The 13554-nt window shown below is 50.4% G+C and overlaps 1 protein-coding gene across 4 annotated transcripts in view; it reads right to left on the bottom strand.

The window, feature by feature from the left end:
- The window catches only part of LOC144122121 (rifampicin phosphotransferase-like), a 798972-nt gene that overhangs the window by 18788 nt on the left and 766630 nt on the right, over positions 1–13554 (bottom strand). For all 4 annotated transcript variants that reach the window (XM_077655660.1, XM_077655659.1, XM_077655661.1 and 1 more), the window contains one exon: positions 4065–4228. In XM_077655660.1, coding sequence (XP_077511786.1) covers positions 4065–4228 — 164 coding nt within the window. The remainder of the gene's footprint in view (positions 1–4064; positions 4229–13554) is intronic.

Below are 13554 nucleotides of genomic sequence, written 5' to 3' on the forward strand. Positions count from 1 at the left end.
ATAGTCTGTCTTCTGTAGTTTGTCCTCTCTTTTGTAGTCTGTCTTGACTTCTGTAGTCTGTCTTGTCTTCTGTATTCTGTCTTGTCTTCTGTAGTTTGCCTTGTCTTCTGTAGTGTGTCTTGTGTAGTGCTCGTACACTGTGTAACAGTCGTTACTGTCACCTGTCACCTGTCAATCAGCTTGGAAGAACGCTAACATCAACTTAATCAATAAGAAATGGAACGTGAAATACTTCCAAAATTACAGGTCGATCAGCTTATTCTCTGTTGCTTTCAAAGTATTTACTAAGGTCATCGCTATCAGAGTAAGGACAACCTTGCACTTCAATCAACTAATGATCAGGCAGCCTTTCGTAAAGGATATTGCAGAGTATATAGATCCTATTCGCACTATTATTCAGGTGATAGAGAAACGCACAGAATATAAAGAACCCCTTAACCTAGCCTTCATAGATCACGAAAACGCATTTGACTCAGTAGGAAGCTTACTGAATTACTTACTCACGGTTAAGGTGAGCCTTATGTAAAAATACTCGAAGATATCTATAACAATTTGACAACAATAGTCCGTCATAAAGACGGTAGTAAAATACTAATAAGAAAGGGTATCGGTCATGGAGAAACGGTTTACACGATGCTATTCACCACCTGTTCAGTTTTATACAGAGGCTTGAGTAGGGAACAGTCGGGGAAAGAAGTTTATGGAGAAAACCTGACTAAACAGCAATTCTTGGGTGGCATCGCGTTGCTAACTCACTCAGGGGATGGATTATTAGCAGTTTTTATTTAAAATGATGATAAAAAAGGAAGGAAAAGACCTGCTAGCGGCGGCATCTGCCAACGCTACTGGAAGCAGATAAACTGTGGCAGCGGAAATAAAGGAATAGCAGGCAGACTTGAGAATTGAAATGAAAGACGTGAGAGGACAGGCAGAAAGCGTAGCGATGAGATGAATTGCAGCATGATCAATGACTGAGACAGGCAGAACTGAACGGTGGATCTAAGAATTAAAATCCAGAAAACCAAAGTAATGTTCAACAGTCTCGCAAGGTAATGGCAGATTACAATTGGTAGCGAGGCGCTCGAAGTGTTACGTGAATACGTCTACTTAGGGCAGGTAGCGACCGCAGATCCGGGTCACAAGAGCGAAATAACTAAAAGAGTAAGAAGCGGGCAAAACGAATTTCTCCAGTTGTCGCAGATTATGGATTGCAGTGTAACAATATCCATCAAAAGGAAAGTATATAACAGCTAAATCTTACCAGTGTTCACCTATGGGGCAAAATGTGGAGGCAAACGAAAACTTTTGAACTTAAATTAAGGAAACGCAGCGAGCGATGGAAAGAAAAATGATAAGTGCTAGGTTAGGAGACACCAAGAGAGCAGACTGGGTCGGAGAACAAACGTGCGTTGATGACATCATAGTCGAGATCAAGAAGAAATGGGCCTGGCCAGGGCATGTAATGCGAAGGCAAGATAACCGCTGGCCCTTAAGGGTAACCGAGTGGATTCCGACAGAAGCCAAGCGTGCCAGGGGGCCACAGAGAAGTTAGGCGCGCGGATGAGATTAGGAAGTTTGAAGGCATAGGGTTGGGCGCAGCTGGCACAGGACAGGGTTAATTAGAGGGGTATGGGAGAGGCCTTTGTCCTCCAAAGGACGCAGTCAGGCTGGCGGCGATTATGATGATGACATGAATTGAAGTATCGTTTCTAAAGACACTGTACTCTCTCCAATTACTCCCTGAATGACGGTATCAAGAATCTGCATACTCAGCGATCCGCGGAAAAGCAGTTCTGCATAAAGTTATTGAGCGGAATAAATGTCATTTTTATTGCGCGCGTAAAGCTATGAGTCATTTCTCCAGCGAACTGGTCATAAAAGCTTTTGAAGTGTTTTTCAGCTCTCCTAAACTTTTTGTATACGTGGAAACGACCGTGTTGCAAATGCGTACCACTTTTTAATTTCTCGTCACGAAGACAGTGGAAATCTTATGCTCAACTTTTTAATTGTAAACCAGTGGTTAAATTATTTGAAATGATTGTCATTCAGCTGCTAGAGTGCAATGGTGTCATTTCCGTGCATGTAAAACTTCATTAAATGTCATTGTGCACAAAGGGTTGGGAAGAAACAATTTTATAGTAGTGGCGGTGGAGAGTACGAGTAGTTGAGCTATAGCGACAAGCAAACTAGCGCAATAATAATGGTTCGAAAGCACTCATGCGCTCACTAACACGGACCAAAAAACTTGTCATCTTCTAATCTTGTGCCGTTCGATTTTTTGATCTTGCGCCGTTGCCTAGTACGACTGGCAAGACTCCACGTCGGGGCACGATATTCACGACTGGCAGTCGAACCCGCGGCGGCGCGAACAGATCACATTCGCAGGCCGCTGCGCGAGAGTACTAGACTATCGCGGCATTTTGTTTTCTAGATTGAATAGGATACGCTGCAGCCAAAGACGCCTAATGTTGTTGTTGTTGTTCCCCTGATGTTATATTGCAGCCCACACTTGCGCTTCTTCTTTCTCCTAAAACATGGCGCATACCCACACGAGGGGATTGGCCAAGGTGTAGTGACATAAACAAGCAAATCTCCATAGGCGATTACGACAGAGCATTGCACTCCCTATAGCCGTCTTCATCAACTTTCATTTGCAGCGCGAACAGATCAGAATAGCGTAACCTCAATCAGAACTTAACTTGAGTCTAATATCGACGTCTGACATGCCAACGAGAAAGCAAAGCCATGAGCCAGTCAGCCGTCGCGGTGGCTGAGTGGTTATAGCGCTCGGCTGCCGGCCCGAAAGACGGGGGCTCTATCCCGGCCGCGGCGGTCGAATTTCGATGGAGACGACATTCTAGAGGCCCGCGTATACTGTGCGATGTCAGTGCACGTTAAAGAACCCCAGGTGGTAGAAATTTCCGGAGCCCTTCACTACGGCATCTCTCATATCCTGAGTTGCTTTGGGACGTTAAACCCCTATAAACCAAACCAACCATGAGCCAGTCATGCTAAACACAAGCTTTCGCACGTCTACACGGTTGAACTCCGTTAGAACCTGCAAGTTTTTATAACTAAAGCTTTACCGGCCTAGCAGGAGTGAGCAAACTCGGCTTCGGAAAACGTGACTTCAATACGACGTGACACCACGTGACATGGCGCCGATGTCATAGCAACGTATCACGTAATTTCGCCGCGCCGCCAGTGCGCCAGGGCTCCCCAGCCGCAGCGGTAGTGGTGGTGGAAAACATTTATTCAAAGCTATTTACAAGATATTTACAGGAGAGAGGGGAGACTGGCCAGCCCCTCACAAATTATAAGAAAGGTCCCTAGTCCGGAACCCCTGTGGCTTCCGCGTTAGCTCGGGTCCTAGCAAAGAGGGCAATGTCGCTCTAACGTGGACAGACGTGCAGGGCAGCCTCCAAGCTCTGTCGGGTAGGTGAGGGGAAAGGGAGGTAGCTGCTGCTGCCTTACCACGTGATCTAGCCGAGGCTCAGCTGGATAAAAACATTAGCTGCGGTTTAACGTCCGTTTAACCTGGTTAGATGGTGAAGGCTCTGGTCGGGCAAGTAGACGCGGCTTGGCATCTGCAACGCTCAATTGCGTTCTTCAAACTGCATAGGCAGCGCACGTCACCCTGCTACCGTGGCAGGTGGCAGTTGAATTAATGGTTGATCGCGAGAGATTCGTCACCCAAATGAAAGCTGATGCCTATTGCTGGAGTGCCGAGTGTCTGCCACAATGCTGTCAGCGCTAATGCATGCAGCCCACATCTCTCTCTCACTACCGCCACGTATCTCCAAGCGCGATCGAGGCGTCCACTGACCCAGGGAGCCAGTTATGCGCCCTTTCATTCCTCAAAATCATCGGAGTCTAAAAGTTGTCAACGCCAACGCCAATAAGACAATGCACGCCGACAGCTTTCACTTTGTATATCCTAGATTAGCTGAGCAGATCCAAAGCTAAATTGTATACAAGCCAAGTGTTTTTAAGTAGGCGATAACTATAAAGGTGCACTGGTAACGATTGATATGCGGGGAGTGTATTTCCTCTCGAGTGCTCACTTGGCCACCAGCCGTGGCGAACGGGTGCGCAGCAGCTGGTCGATCTCGGCCAGGTCGAGGAAGAACAGTGTCGAAGGTTCCGGCAGCCGGCCCTCACGGTGCATCTGATCGGCCAGGAGCCAGCAGGCGCAACGAATCGCATCCACCACCTTCACCACCAGGTTCTGCGCAGCAGAGACAATTTATTTGCACTTATCGTCACCGATATTTCAGGGGAGTGAGATCCCGGAAGAAAGGAGGCGCGCAGCCGACTTCCCGTTCATACGGCATGCTTCACAGCCATCGTCTGTGAGGCAGGGAATACATGGCTCCGAATCTGTTCCACAAATTAATAACGATTGAGAATCTCGAATATGCGAACAGAAAAAACAGTGAAAGAGGGCAGGCATATTTTTGGTACGCAGATGCCGTATGTTGTCTTTGGTCCCGATTGCAAGGCACGGCGTACGCAGATCTGGGTCAAGGCAGAACTTGTAAACGCCAATTGAAGGGCGCCATCTGTCGAATCCAAATCACTTCCTTCACGCCTTATCGTTCCTCCGCTCGCCCTCTCACCTCCTCCTTCTCACGCAAGCTTCAACCACACTCTCCACTCAACCCACAGGAAGGAACATACAGATGTACTGCGAAAGCACTGGCGGCTAAGAAATTCAAGCACTTCACGTTCAGTAGGGTTAATGCAGTTCACGCGCCTCGGTCTCGCTGTAGTCGTGCCGCCTTGCTTCAGCAGTTCTCGCAATTTTGCTTTCGGCACTGTTCAATTGATAGGTCGGAAGACATGTCAACGAATAAGGACACTGAGTTAGGCGTCCTTTTATGGATTCATATTAACACGTGTCATCGATGTAAAGCTCTAGCCTGGCACATATTCGACGCGTTGATGATGCGGTATGTCTCTAGTGTGTAAAACATGCGCTGATCACGGTGTTGCAAGGTCAGATGAGATGGTGTCCTACATCGACGGCATGTGTTGTTTTTGTTAGTATGTTTTTGCAGGCTAGTTGGTGCCTAAGCATTCTGGGTTTTTTGCGCAAAAGACACGACACAAAAAAAACGAAGTAGACAGGACAAGCGCCTCGTTTCTTTTGTGTCGTGTCTTTTGCGCAAAAAACCCAGAGGTTGTTTTTGTTTTTCTAACCTTCTGTGCGCATACATGCCTCTTCTGTTTCATTAAAGCGTTCTGCTATTAGTCAGTGCTTGCCCTTTGCTGTTTCCTCCGTGCTTCAGTCTAGCTCGCGAAGTTTTTTGTTTGTTATGGACCTACCATCCATAAGCAATAGCTGCCCTATATCAACGTGCAAAACCAACGTTGAGCAGAGCCCTTTTCTGTCTTTAGCCGATGCAGTCACGCCGTAGGCGCAATATGGAACAGTGCATAAACGCTACCACATTAAGGTGCGGTATTTAGTAGTTCCGCATTCAACGAGCTATTGCTCTAACCGAAGGTGCTGTCCCTCGCACAAACCGTGGCCTACCTTTCCTGAGTTTCATTGTACAATTTCCCCTTTCCCCTTACCCTCTTACGGTTGCAGCATCACCCGCCACTCAACACAGTCAAGCAAGGAACGGGCATGGCTTTAAACAAAAAGCTTTACTGGTCGTGTACTTGGGATTTCGCCGTGGCGGTACTTCAAGGAGGCACATGACGTCACAACGTGCGCCTCGCCGTTCTTTTCCTCAAAATACAACCTTCAATTTTGAGTTTTCTCTATTTTCTTTCCCTCTCTCCTTTATCCCTTCCTTTACAGCGTGGTTCGGGTGTTCAACGAGATATGTGAGACGATCACTGTGCCATTTGCTTTCCTCAAAACCAAACAAAACAGTTGAGCCGACGGCGTTCATAAAGTTCATTGGCGTAGACAACTTTGGAAAGGCCGTTGATTTTCACGGAAGGAAATGCGCACAACCGGCTCCGTGGGTCAGTGGAAACCTCAATCCCGCTTCATTTACGTGGCGTCGGCGTCCAACTGCACAAGCGTGCTTTGATTGCGTTCTGCACACTGGATAGGCAGCGCGCCCTACCTTCCACCCTGAGATGTGGCATGTAGCTAATGATTTATGGCGAGAGATTGATCACCAAATGAACGCGGCGGACTACCTATTCCCGCAGTGCCGCATGTCAGGCACAACGCTGTCAGCGCTAATGCATTCAGGCCACATCTCTTTCTCTCACCACCGCCACTTGTATCAAAGCATGAATGATGCGTCCGCATATCCAGGGAGCCAATATGCGCCGTTCGTTTTGCAAAGCCACCGCCATCTAGAACATTGTCAACGCCAACGCCAATGAACACAGTGAGCGCCGACATCTTTCGCTTTGTATATCCCGGATTAGCTGAGCTAACCAACATTTTTTTTGCATTTCAAGACGTTCGTCGGCGTCTCGTTGCAACCTCGCACCACACTTGGTGACAACAAGTTAGCGCAATGCACAGCTGTTCTGCACAGTTCTCTTTAGTCGCGTTTGAAGGCATGTAGAGAACGCGCGCGCCTTATCTGATGGCAATGAAGTTACCTCGAGGCGAGAGGTATGGCCTATGTTCACGATTCCTTTCTGTTGCTGTTCAAGGCATTTGGTAGCGTCTTATTGCGACTCCGCGCGCCACGAGATATAAAAAATGTGCTGTCCCCCCCCCCCCCTCCTCAGCACTCAGAGGCGCAGTTGAGCCTAACAGCCGCCATGTTTTGGATGTATGGACGTTTATGGAAGCTTCTCTACCAGTTTATGACTGCCTAGATTTTTTAAAAGCGAAAGCTTCACTGGCCGTGAACTTGCGATTTCGCCGTGGCGGTACTTCGAAGAGGCACATGACATCGCAACGCGCGCCTCGGTGCGGATATTAACGCGACAACGTTAAGGAGCTCGTGTCGCAGAAAAGCCGGTGTCATTGGCGTCTTTGCCGTGAGCGAAAAATGGTGCATCTCAGTGGACACCTGAACCGCGCCGCAAGGGAAGGGATTTTAACGCGACAGCCTTAAGAATTGATTCATTGATTGACTGATCGATCGATCGATCGATCGAGTTTTCCTTCCCTTACAGCGCGATCAGGGCGCCCAGCGAGAAATGTGAGGCGGACGTCATTTCCTTTCCTTAAAAGCAATTGTTCATTTCATTTTACTTCCCTTACGGCCCGGTTCGGGTGCCCACCGAAAAATGTGAGACAGGCGTCCTTTCTTTAAATTCTCCAACAGGCCACGCGTCGCGCCGAACGGGCAATGGCGTTTCGTGTACTCCTCGGCAACGCTGCGACACGCTGTCGCGTCTCACTCTTAAAGACGAAGCTAAAGAGTCCTGCAATTTTTTTTCTCTCTCTCTCGCTTTCTAGTCACTACTGCAAATGCGCCACTAGTAGCACCGAGACAGAGGTGTTCCGCCGCTGCCATAGAGTTTCTCACTATTAACTAGAGGGAAAGCTGGCGCCCCGCCTAAGGGAGTTTGCACGGAGATTCCAAGAGACCACCTGTACCACCATGGGCGCTCTAAGCGTCATGGGGCGGAGAGCTACTGACTGCAGAACTGCAACTTTTAGGCAAAAAATAATGAAAAAACGTTATTCGAGAATTTAGAGTGTCCTATCATTCAATATCCTGTCTATAAATGGCGCCAAACAAGCAAAAATCGTGTAAATGCGAACTTTGCTTAAAATAAGCGCTGGCTGGCTCTCCTATCGGCCAAGTATTAAAGACAACAAAAGCCAATATTTCGTGCCTAACAGGTGCACTTTTAAAACGAAATATGTTGTCCAAAAAAATGTTGTCGCTTCAAGATTGCAAAAGATTTTTCCACAGCATTTAAAAAAAAACAAATACCTTTTATTGGCGTCTTGTGCTCTTGCGTTTCCGCTGCTATGGATTGTGCACACTACTTTTACGCCAAAGTCGTCGGCGCGCGGTGCGCGCCGTGGTTACAGAATGGGACATCTCAGTAACGCCAATCTTTGTTCCTGAACAAAACCTACTGTCCCGCACCAAGTAGATCACCGCCCCATGATTCTTTGCGGGCCCATAGATGTTCTGGTGCAGCGCCGCCAGCTTTCCCTCTAGTTAATAGTAAGAAACTCTATGGCCGCTCCGCAGCTCCGCGCCTTTCCTCAAAATCCAACTTTAAATTTTCAGTTTTATTTTTTTCCTCCCTCCTTTATCCCTTCCTTTACGGCGCGGTTCGGGTGTCCATCTAAATATGTGAGACGGTTACTGTGCCATTTCCTTTCCTCAAAAACAAAACAAGTGAGCCGACGGCATTCATACTGTTGCGGGAAAGAATATATTTACAGCTATGTACACCAGCGAATCTGCAGCTAAGAGCGGCACTCGGAACGCAGTCAGAACTTCGTTGTCGTCTTCGTCTTCGCCCACCCGTTCACTCGCTCAGTCTCGTCGTCGTCTTCCCGCTTCAGGACCCCCGGCTGATGAGACGCCGTCTCGGCGTTAGAGTGGCGACGTATGTACGTCGTGATAAGGTTTTAGGCGGCATATATGGACGACGTCGGTGGAGGGGCCGGAGGACGATGGCGAACACGCAAGGGTTGCAATTTCATAGTTCACGTCGATGACACGGCGCACCACACGGTAAGGGCCCCGGCATTGAGAAAGGAGCTTCTCGGAGAGACCGACGCTGCGTGACGGCGTCCAGAGAAGGACTAGTGATCCGGGTTCATTCATATTCGACCGCCCTGTGATGGCGGTCGTAGGCATACTTCTGGGAAGCCTGTGAGGCGCGGAGCCGGCTACGGGCTATTTGGCGCGCCAGCGAGGCCTGGGCGATGGTGTCCTGAGCATAAACAGTGGTGGCGACTGAAGAAGACGGCATGAGTGTGTCCAAAGGCAAGATGGGGTGCCGACCAAACAAAAGGTAGAAAGGGAATAGCCGGTTGTGTCATCCCGTGAAGAGTTATAATAATAATAATAATTGGTTTTCTGGGGGAAAGGGAATGGCGCAGTATCTTTCTCATATATCGTTGGACACCTGAACCGCGCCGTAAGGGAAGGGATAAAGGAGGGAGTGAAAGAAGGGAAGAAGAGGTGCCGTAGTGGAGGGCTCCGGAATAATTTCGACCACCTGGGGATCTTTAACGTGCACTGACATCGCACAGCACACGGGTGCCTTAGCGTTTTTCCTCCATAAAAACGCAGCCGCCGCGGTCGGGTTCGAACCCGGGAACTCCGGATCAGTAGTCGATCGCCCTAACCACTGAGCCACCGCGGCGGGCGAAGAGTTATTCGCAAAAGTCACATTCTGGCGAGACGTACATTGCTAACATGCCGGTGAGCGTGCGGGTCAACCGTTCCGTAAGCCCAATGGTTTGTGGATGGTAAGCTGTCGCGAGCTGGTGCTGCGTGGCACACGAACGAAGAATGTCATTAATCACTCGGGACAGGAAGTAACGACCATGGTCGGTGAGCAGTTGACGAGGGGCGCCATGGTGAAGAATGACGTTTTGGAGAAGAAAATCGGCGACATCGGTAGCGCAGCTGGTAGGCAAAGCACGGGTGATGGCGTACCGAGTCGTATAATCAGTCGCGACAGCGATCCACTTGTTGCCGGAGAGGGACGTGGGAAAAGGGCCACGAAGGTCGAGGCCGACATGGTGAAAAGGTTCCGGAGGTACGTCGATGGGTTGTAGGAGACCGGCAGGCAAAATGGAGGGCCTTTTCCGACGTTGACACAGTTCGCAAGCGGCAACGTAACGCTTGACGGAAAGATACAGGCCAGGCCAAAAGAAGCGGTGCAGCACTCGAGCGTACGTGCGGGACATGCCAAGATGGCCGGCTGTCGGCAAATCGTGGAATTCTTCAAGGACAGAAGAGAGTAGATGTTGGGGTATGACGAGCAGCAATGAAAGACCATCGGAGCGTAGATTGCGGCAATATAAAATGCAATTTTCTACCTGAAAGACACCGCCCGAGTCTGGTACGAGACTCACGAAGATGACTTGACCAGCTGGGACGTCTGCAAACAGAAACTGCGCGACCTGTTTGGACGGCCGCTCGACCGAACACTCACCGCTAAAAGAGACCTCGCATCCCGAGCTCAAACTTCTACGGAATCCTATGTTTCGTACATTCAGGACGTGTTGGCTCTCTGCAACAAATTGGACAATAACATGCCCGAATCTGACAAAGTGGGTCACATGATGAAAGGGATTGCCGATGATGCCTTCGACCTGCTCGTCTACAAAAATTGCACTAAAGTCGACGACATTATTAAGGAATGTCGCCGCTTCGAGGAAGCTAAAAGCAGGCGTATTAGAAAGCCGTACACACGCCTCCCGAATACGGCTGCCACTTGCTCATGTGAAGACCTGCTGCAGCGGCAAACTCCTGCGCCTCCAGAAAATGTGACCTGCATCATTCGACGCGAACTCGAAGCCATGTCCCCTGCCTCCCTGCACCTACATGGTGGCGACAACCACTTGCCCACCATCTCTATGGTACAAGCCGTCGTCCGTCGAGAGCTTGCAAATCTTGGGCTCCAACCCGTCAGCCCCGTACGTCCTTCATCCTTACCCGACATCACTGCGATTGCTCCTGACCGACCTTCCTACTTCGCTCCACGTCGACGTAACCGTAACCACTGGCGGACACCCGACGACAGGCCCATTTGTTTCCTCTCCCACCGTATTGGCCACATCTCCCGTCACTAGCGCAATTATTGGTCCCGTCGTAGCGCATACAATCCTCTCAGCTCTCACCGCAACGACGAACAGCCCAGCCACTTCACGCCCCCTTAAGCCCGGCAGAGTGCTACAGTCAACGGCCAATTTTCCCGCTCCAGCCGCTCCCCGTCCACCCTGCGTCGGCAGTCTCGTTCGCCCCTACACCGTCGCTCCTCTCCTGGCCCTTACGTACGCTCTCAAGCGAAAAATTAGACACTGCAGTACCGCCCCAGTCCCAAAATCCTCGCTTAGCCCTCCGCGCATACCAAAATTTGCTCGCTATTCATATCAATGGAGTCCCTGTGAGAGCCCTGATCGATACGGGCGCGCACGTGTCCGTCATGAGTTCAACCCTCCGACACCGCCTCAGAAAAGTACTGAGCCCTGCACCCACAGCCGTTCTCCGCGTTGCCGACGGCGGAACGCTTCCTGTGGTTGGACTATGCACAGCCCGTGTGACTATTTCCGGCCGCCATACATCCGTTATGTTCTCTGTTCTGGACCAGTGCCCTCATGACGTCATTCTTGGCCTCGACTTCCTGTCTGAGCATTCAGCCCTCATCAACTGCGCCACCAGTGTTGTTCAGCTTGACCTTCCCCTTTCTGCTGAGTGAGCGTCCCCAGTTCTACCTCAACCACAGCTTAGGACAAACACCGCAACGAGATCCGACGAATCTCATGGCCGAAAACCACGAAATCATGGACGAAGACTACCAAGACGCGGGCGGGGAGACCCGTGACCACGGACCAGCGGCAGCCACTCAAGGCCTGAAAAGCAGCACCCCAGCGACCACAACGTCACAAGTAAGTCAAAATCTCGACGCGAACGCGGAATGGAAGATAGCCATTTCCAAGCGGCAGAAGAAACGCCAACGCGGCAGCCAAGCAGAATTTTTGGCGGGGACAGGGCTAGGGAATGGAAATTCACTAGGCTCGGCGAAGAGCACAGGTGGCACGCCAGCTCCACCGAACCAAGGAGAGGGGGAAGGAGCGCCGAGGAGGAGACTGCCACCGCTACCCAAGGACGACTTAAAAATAGTCCTGAGGCCAAAGGGACTAGCATTGAAGAACCTGCAGACTCACCAAGTGGCGCGGGCGGTGGTTGCAGCCGCCGGACATGGATGGAAGGCAGAAGACCTTATTATCCGACTGCGCACAGGTTCCAACATCATTATTATAAGCACCGACAACGAAAGCGCTGCTCAACAAATTAGACGGATTACGCAGCTGAAGTTCGGAGAGCACAGCTACGGCATCAACGCACACGCGGCGACACCGGAGGGAACGCTGTGCGGGGTAATCCACGGGGTGGACCCAGGCACCCCTGCCAAAACACTCGAGGCAAACATACGAACCCGAACGCAGGGTGTGAAGATTTCGGCGGCAAGAATGCTAGGCCGGTCGAGCTCTGCCGTCATCACCTTCGATGGCCCCATCCTCCCTAAGCAAGTTCTGAACTATGGGGGAGAAATGTGCTATCCCTAGAGACCAACGAGACAGATCTGCTACATCTGCTGTCAGCAGGGACACCGGTCCGACGTCTGCCCGATTCCCGGGATCAAGACCTGCAGGCAGTGTGGCCAAAAGGATCCAGAGGAACACCATCAATGCCCAGCCAAGTGCTTGTTGTGTGGCAGCCGGCACAAAGGACTGCAAGCAACGTTTAAAGACAACGAGCGAACTACGATGGGGACCCCAGGGTCAGCAACGACGCGGCCGCAGCCGAAGCAGAGGCGGAGCGCGGAGCCCACGCTGGTTCCGGAACGAAGACTAGGAGAAGCGAGGCGACTGCCGGAGCGAGACGAGGAGCCGCAGCCGGGGCCGCAGTGGCAGCCGCGGCCAGGGCCGGAGCCGGGAGCGGGACGAGTCCAACCCACCCCTGGGCGGTCAGCAGGCCTGGGCGAAGCCGAAGCAACTACAGCAGAAGAGCGGCGGAGTTAAGGTGAGCTGGGGAGCCGGCCCACCCAAGACGCTTTTTGCTCCGCACAACAGCGACAACACAAACACACAAACAGAAAACGAGAAAAGGCTTACTGCCGAAATTAATAATCTTAAGAGGGAACAGGAGCAGACCCGTGCAGAAAACAGGCAGCTCGAAAAACAAATAAGTGAACTAATAGCAGAAATACAAGAGACGCGAAAGGCAGATTTTTTGCCTGTCAGGGCACCCTCACCCCCGCAGCAGAGCGTAGGAAGCTTAAAGACTATCGAAGGAGGAACCTCCCCAATAGACGATTTGAAAACAATGATACAGTAAATTGAACAGCAAATGCAGCAGCTAAATCAAAAGATAGCGATGCAGGATCAGAGGTTTCGAAATTATGTAACGAATCAAAACACACAGGGAACTGTAAATGACGCCAGAGACCGGCTCTACAATGAACGCAGGTTTGGATCAGAATCCCAGGGAACAAACGCAAACTCTAATACATCGACATGGCAGGACAAAACCAACTAGAGATATGGCAATGGAACGGCAGGAGCTACAAGCGCAAACAAGGGCTCCTACAGCAGTTCATTTGCACTAGAGGAACCCCACCAGATCTAATACTTTTACAAGAGACAAACTACATTCCAGCCCTGAGAGGATATACTTGCCAGGAGAACGGACGAACAGCTACTCTATTAGTAACAAAATCACCACCATTGCACACAAAGAATTCGAGGATACACAGCTCGAACACATAGTAACCGAGATAATCCCCAAGAGGAAGCGGAAAGCTAAAAGTACCTTCATAGTTAATCTATACAGCCCACCTAAAAATAGGGGAGACTTCATTAAACTCTTTACAGAAGCAAAAAAGATAGCGGGACAAAACACCCTGATAATAGCC

The sequence above is a fragment of the Amblyomma americanum genome, chromosome 2, assembly GCF_052857255.1.
Source record: "Amblyomma americanum isolate KBUSLIRL-KWMA chromosome 2, ASM5285725v1, whole genome shotgun sequence".
NCBI classification, from domain to species: domain Eukaryota; kingdom Metazoa; phylum Arthropoda; class Arachnida; order Ixodida; family Ixodidae; genus Amblyomma; species Amblyomma americanum.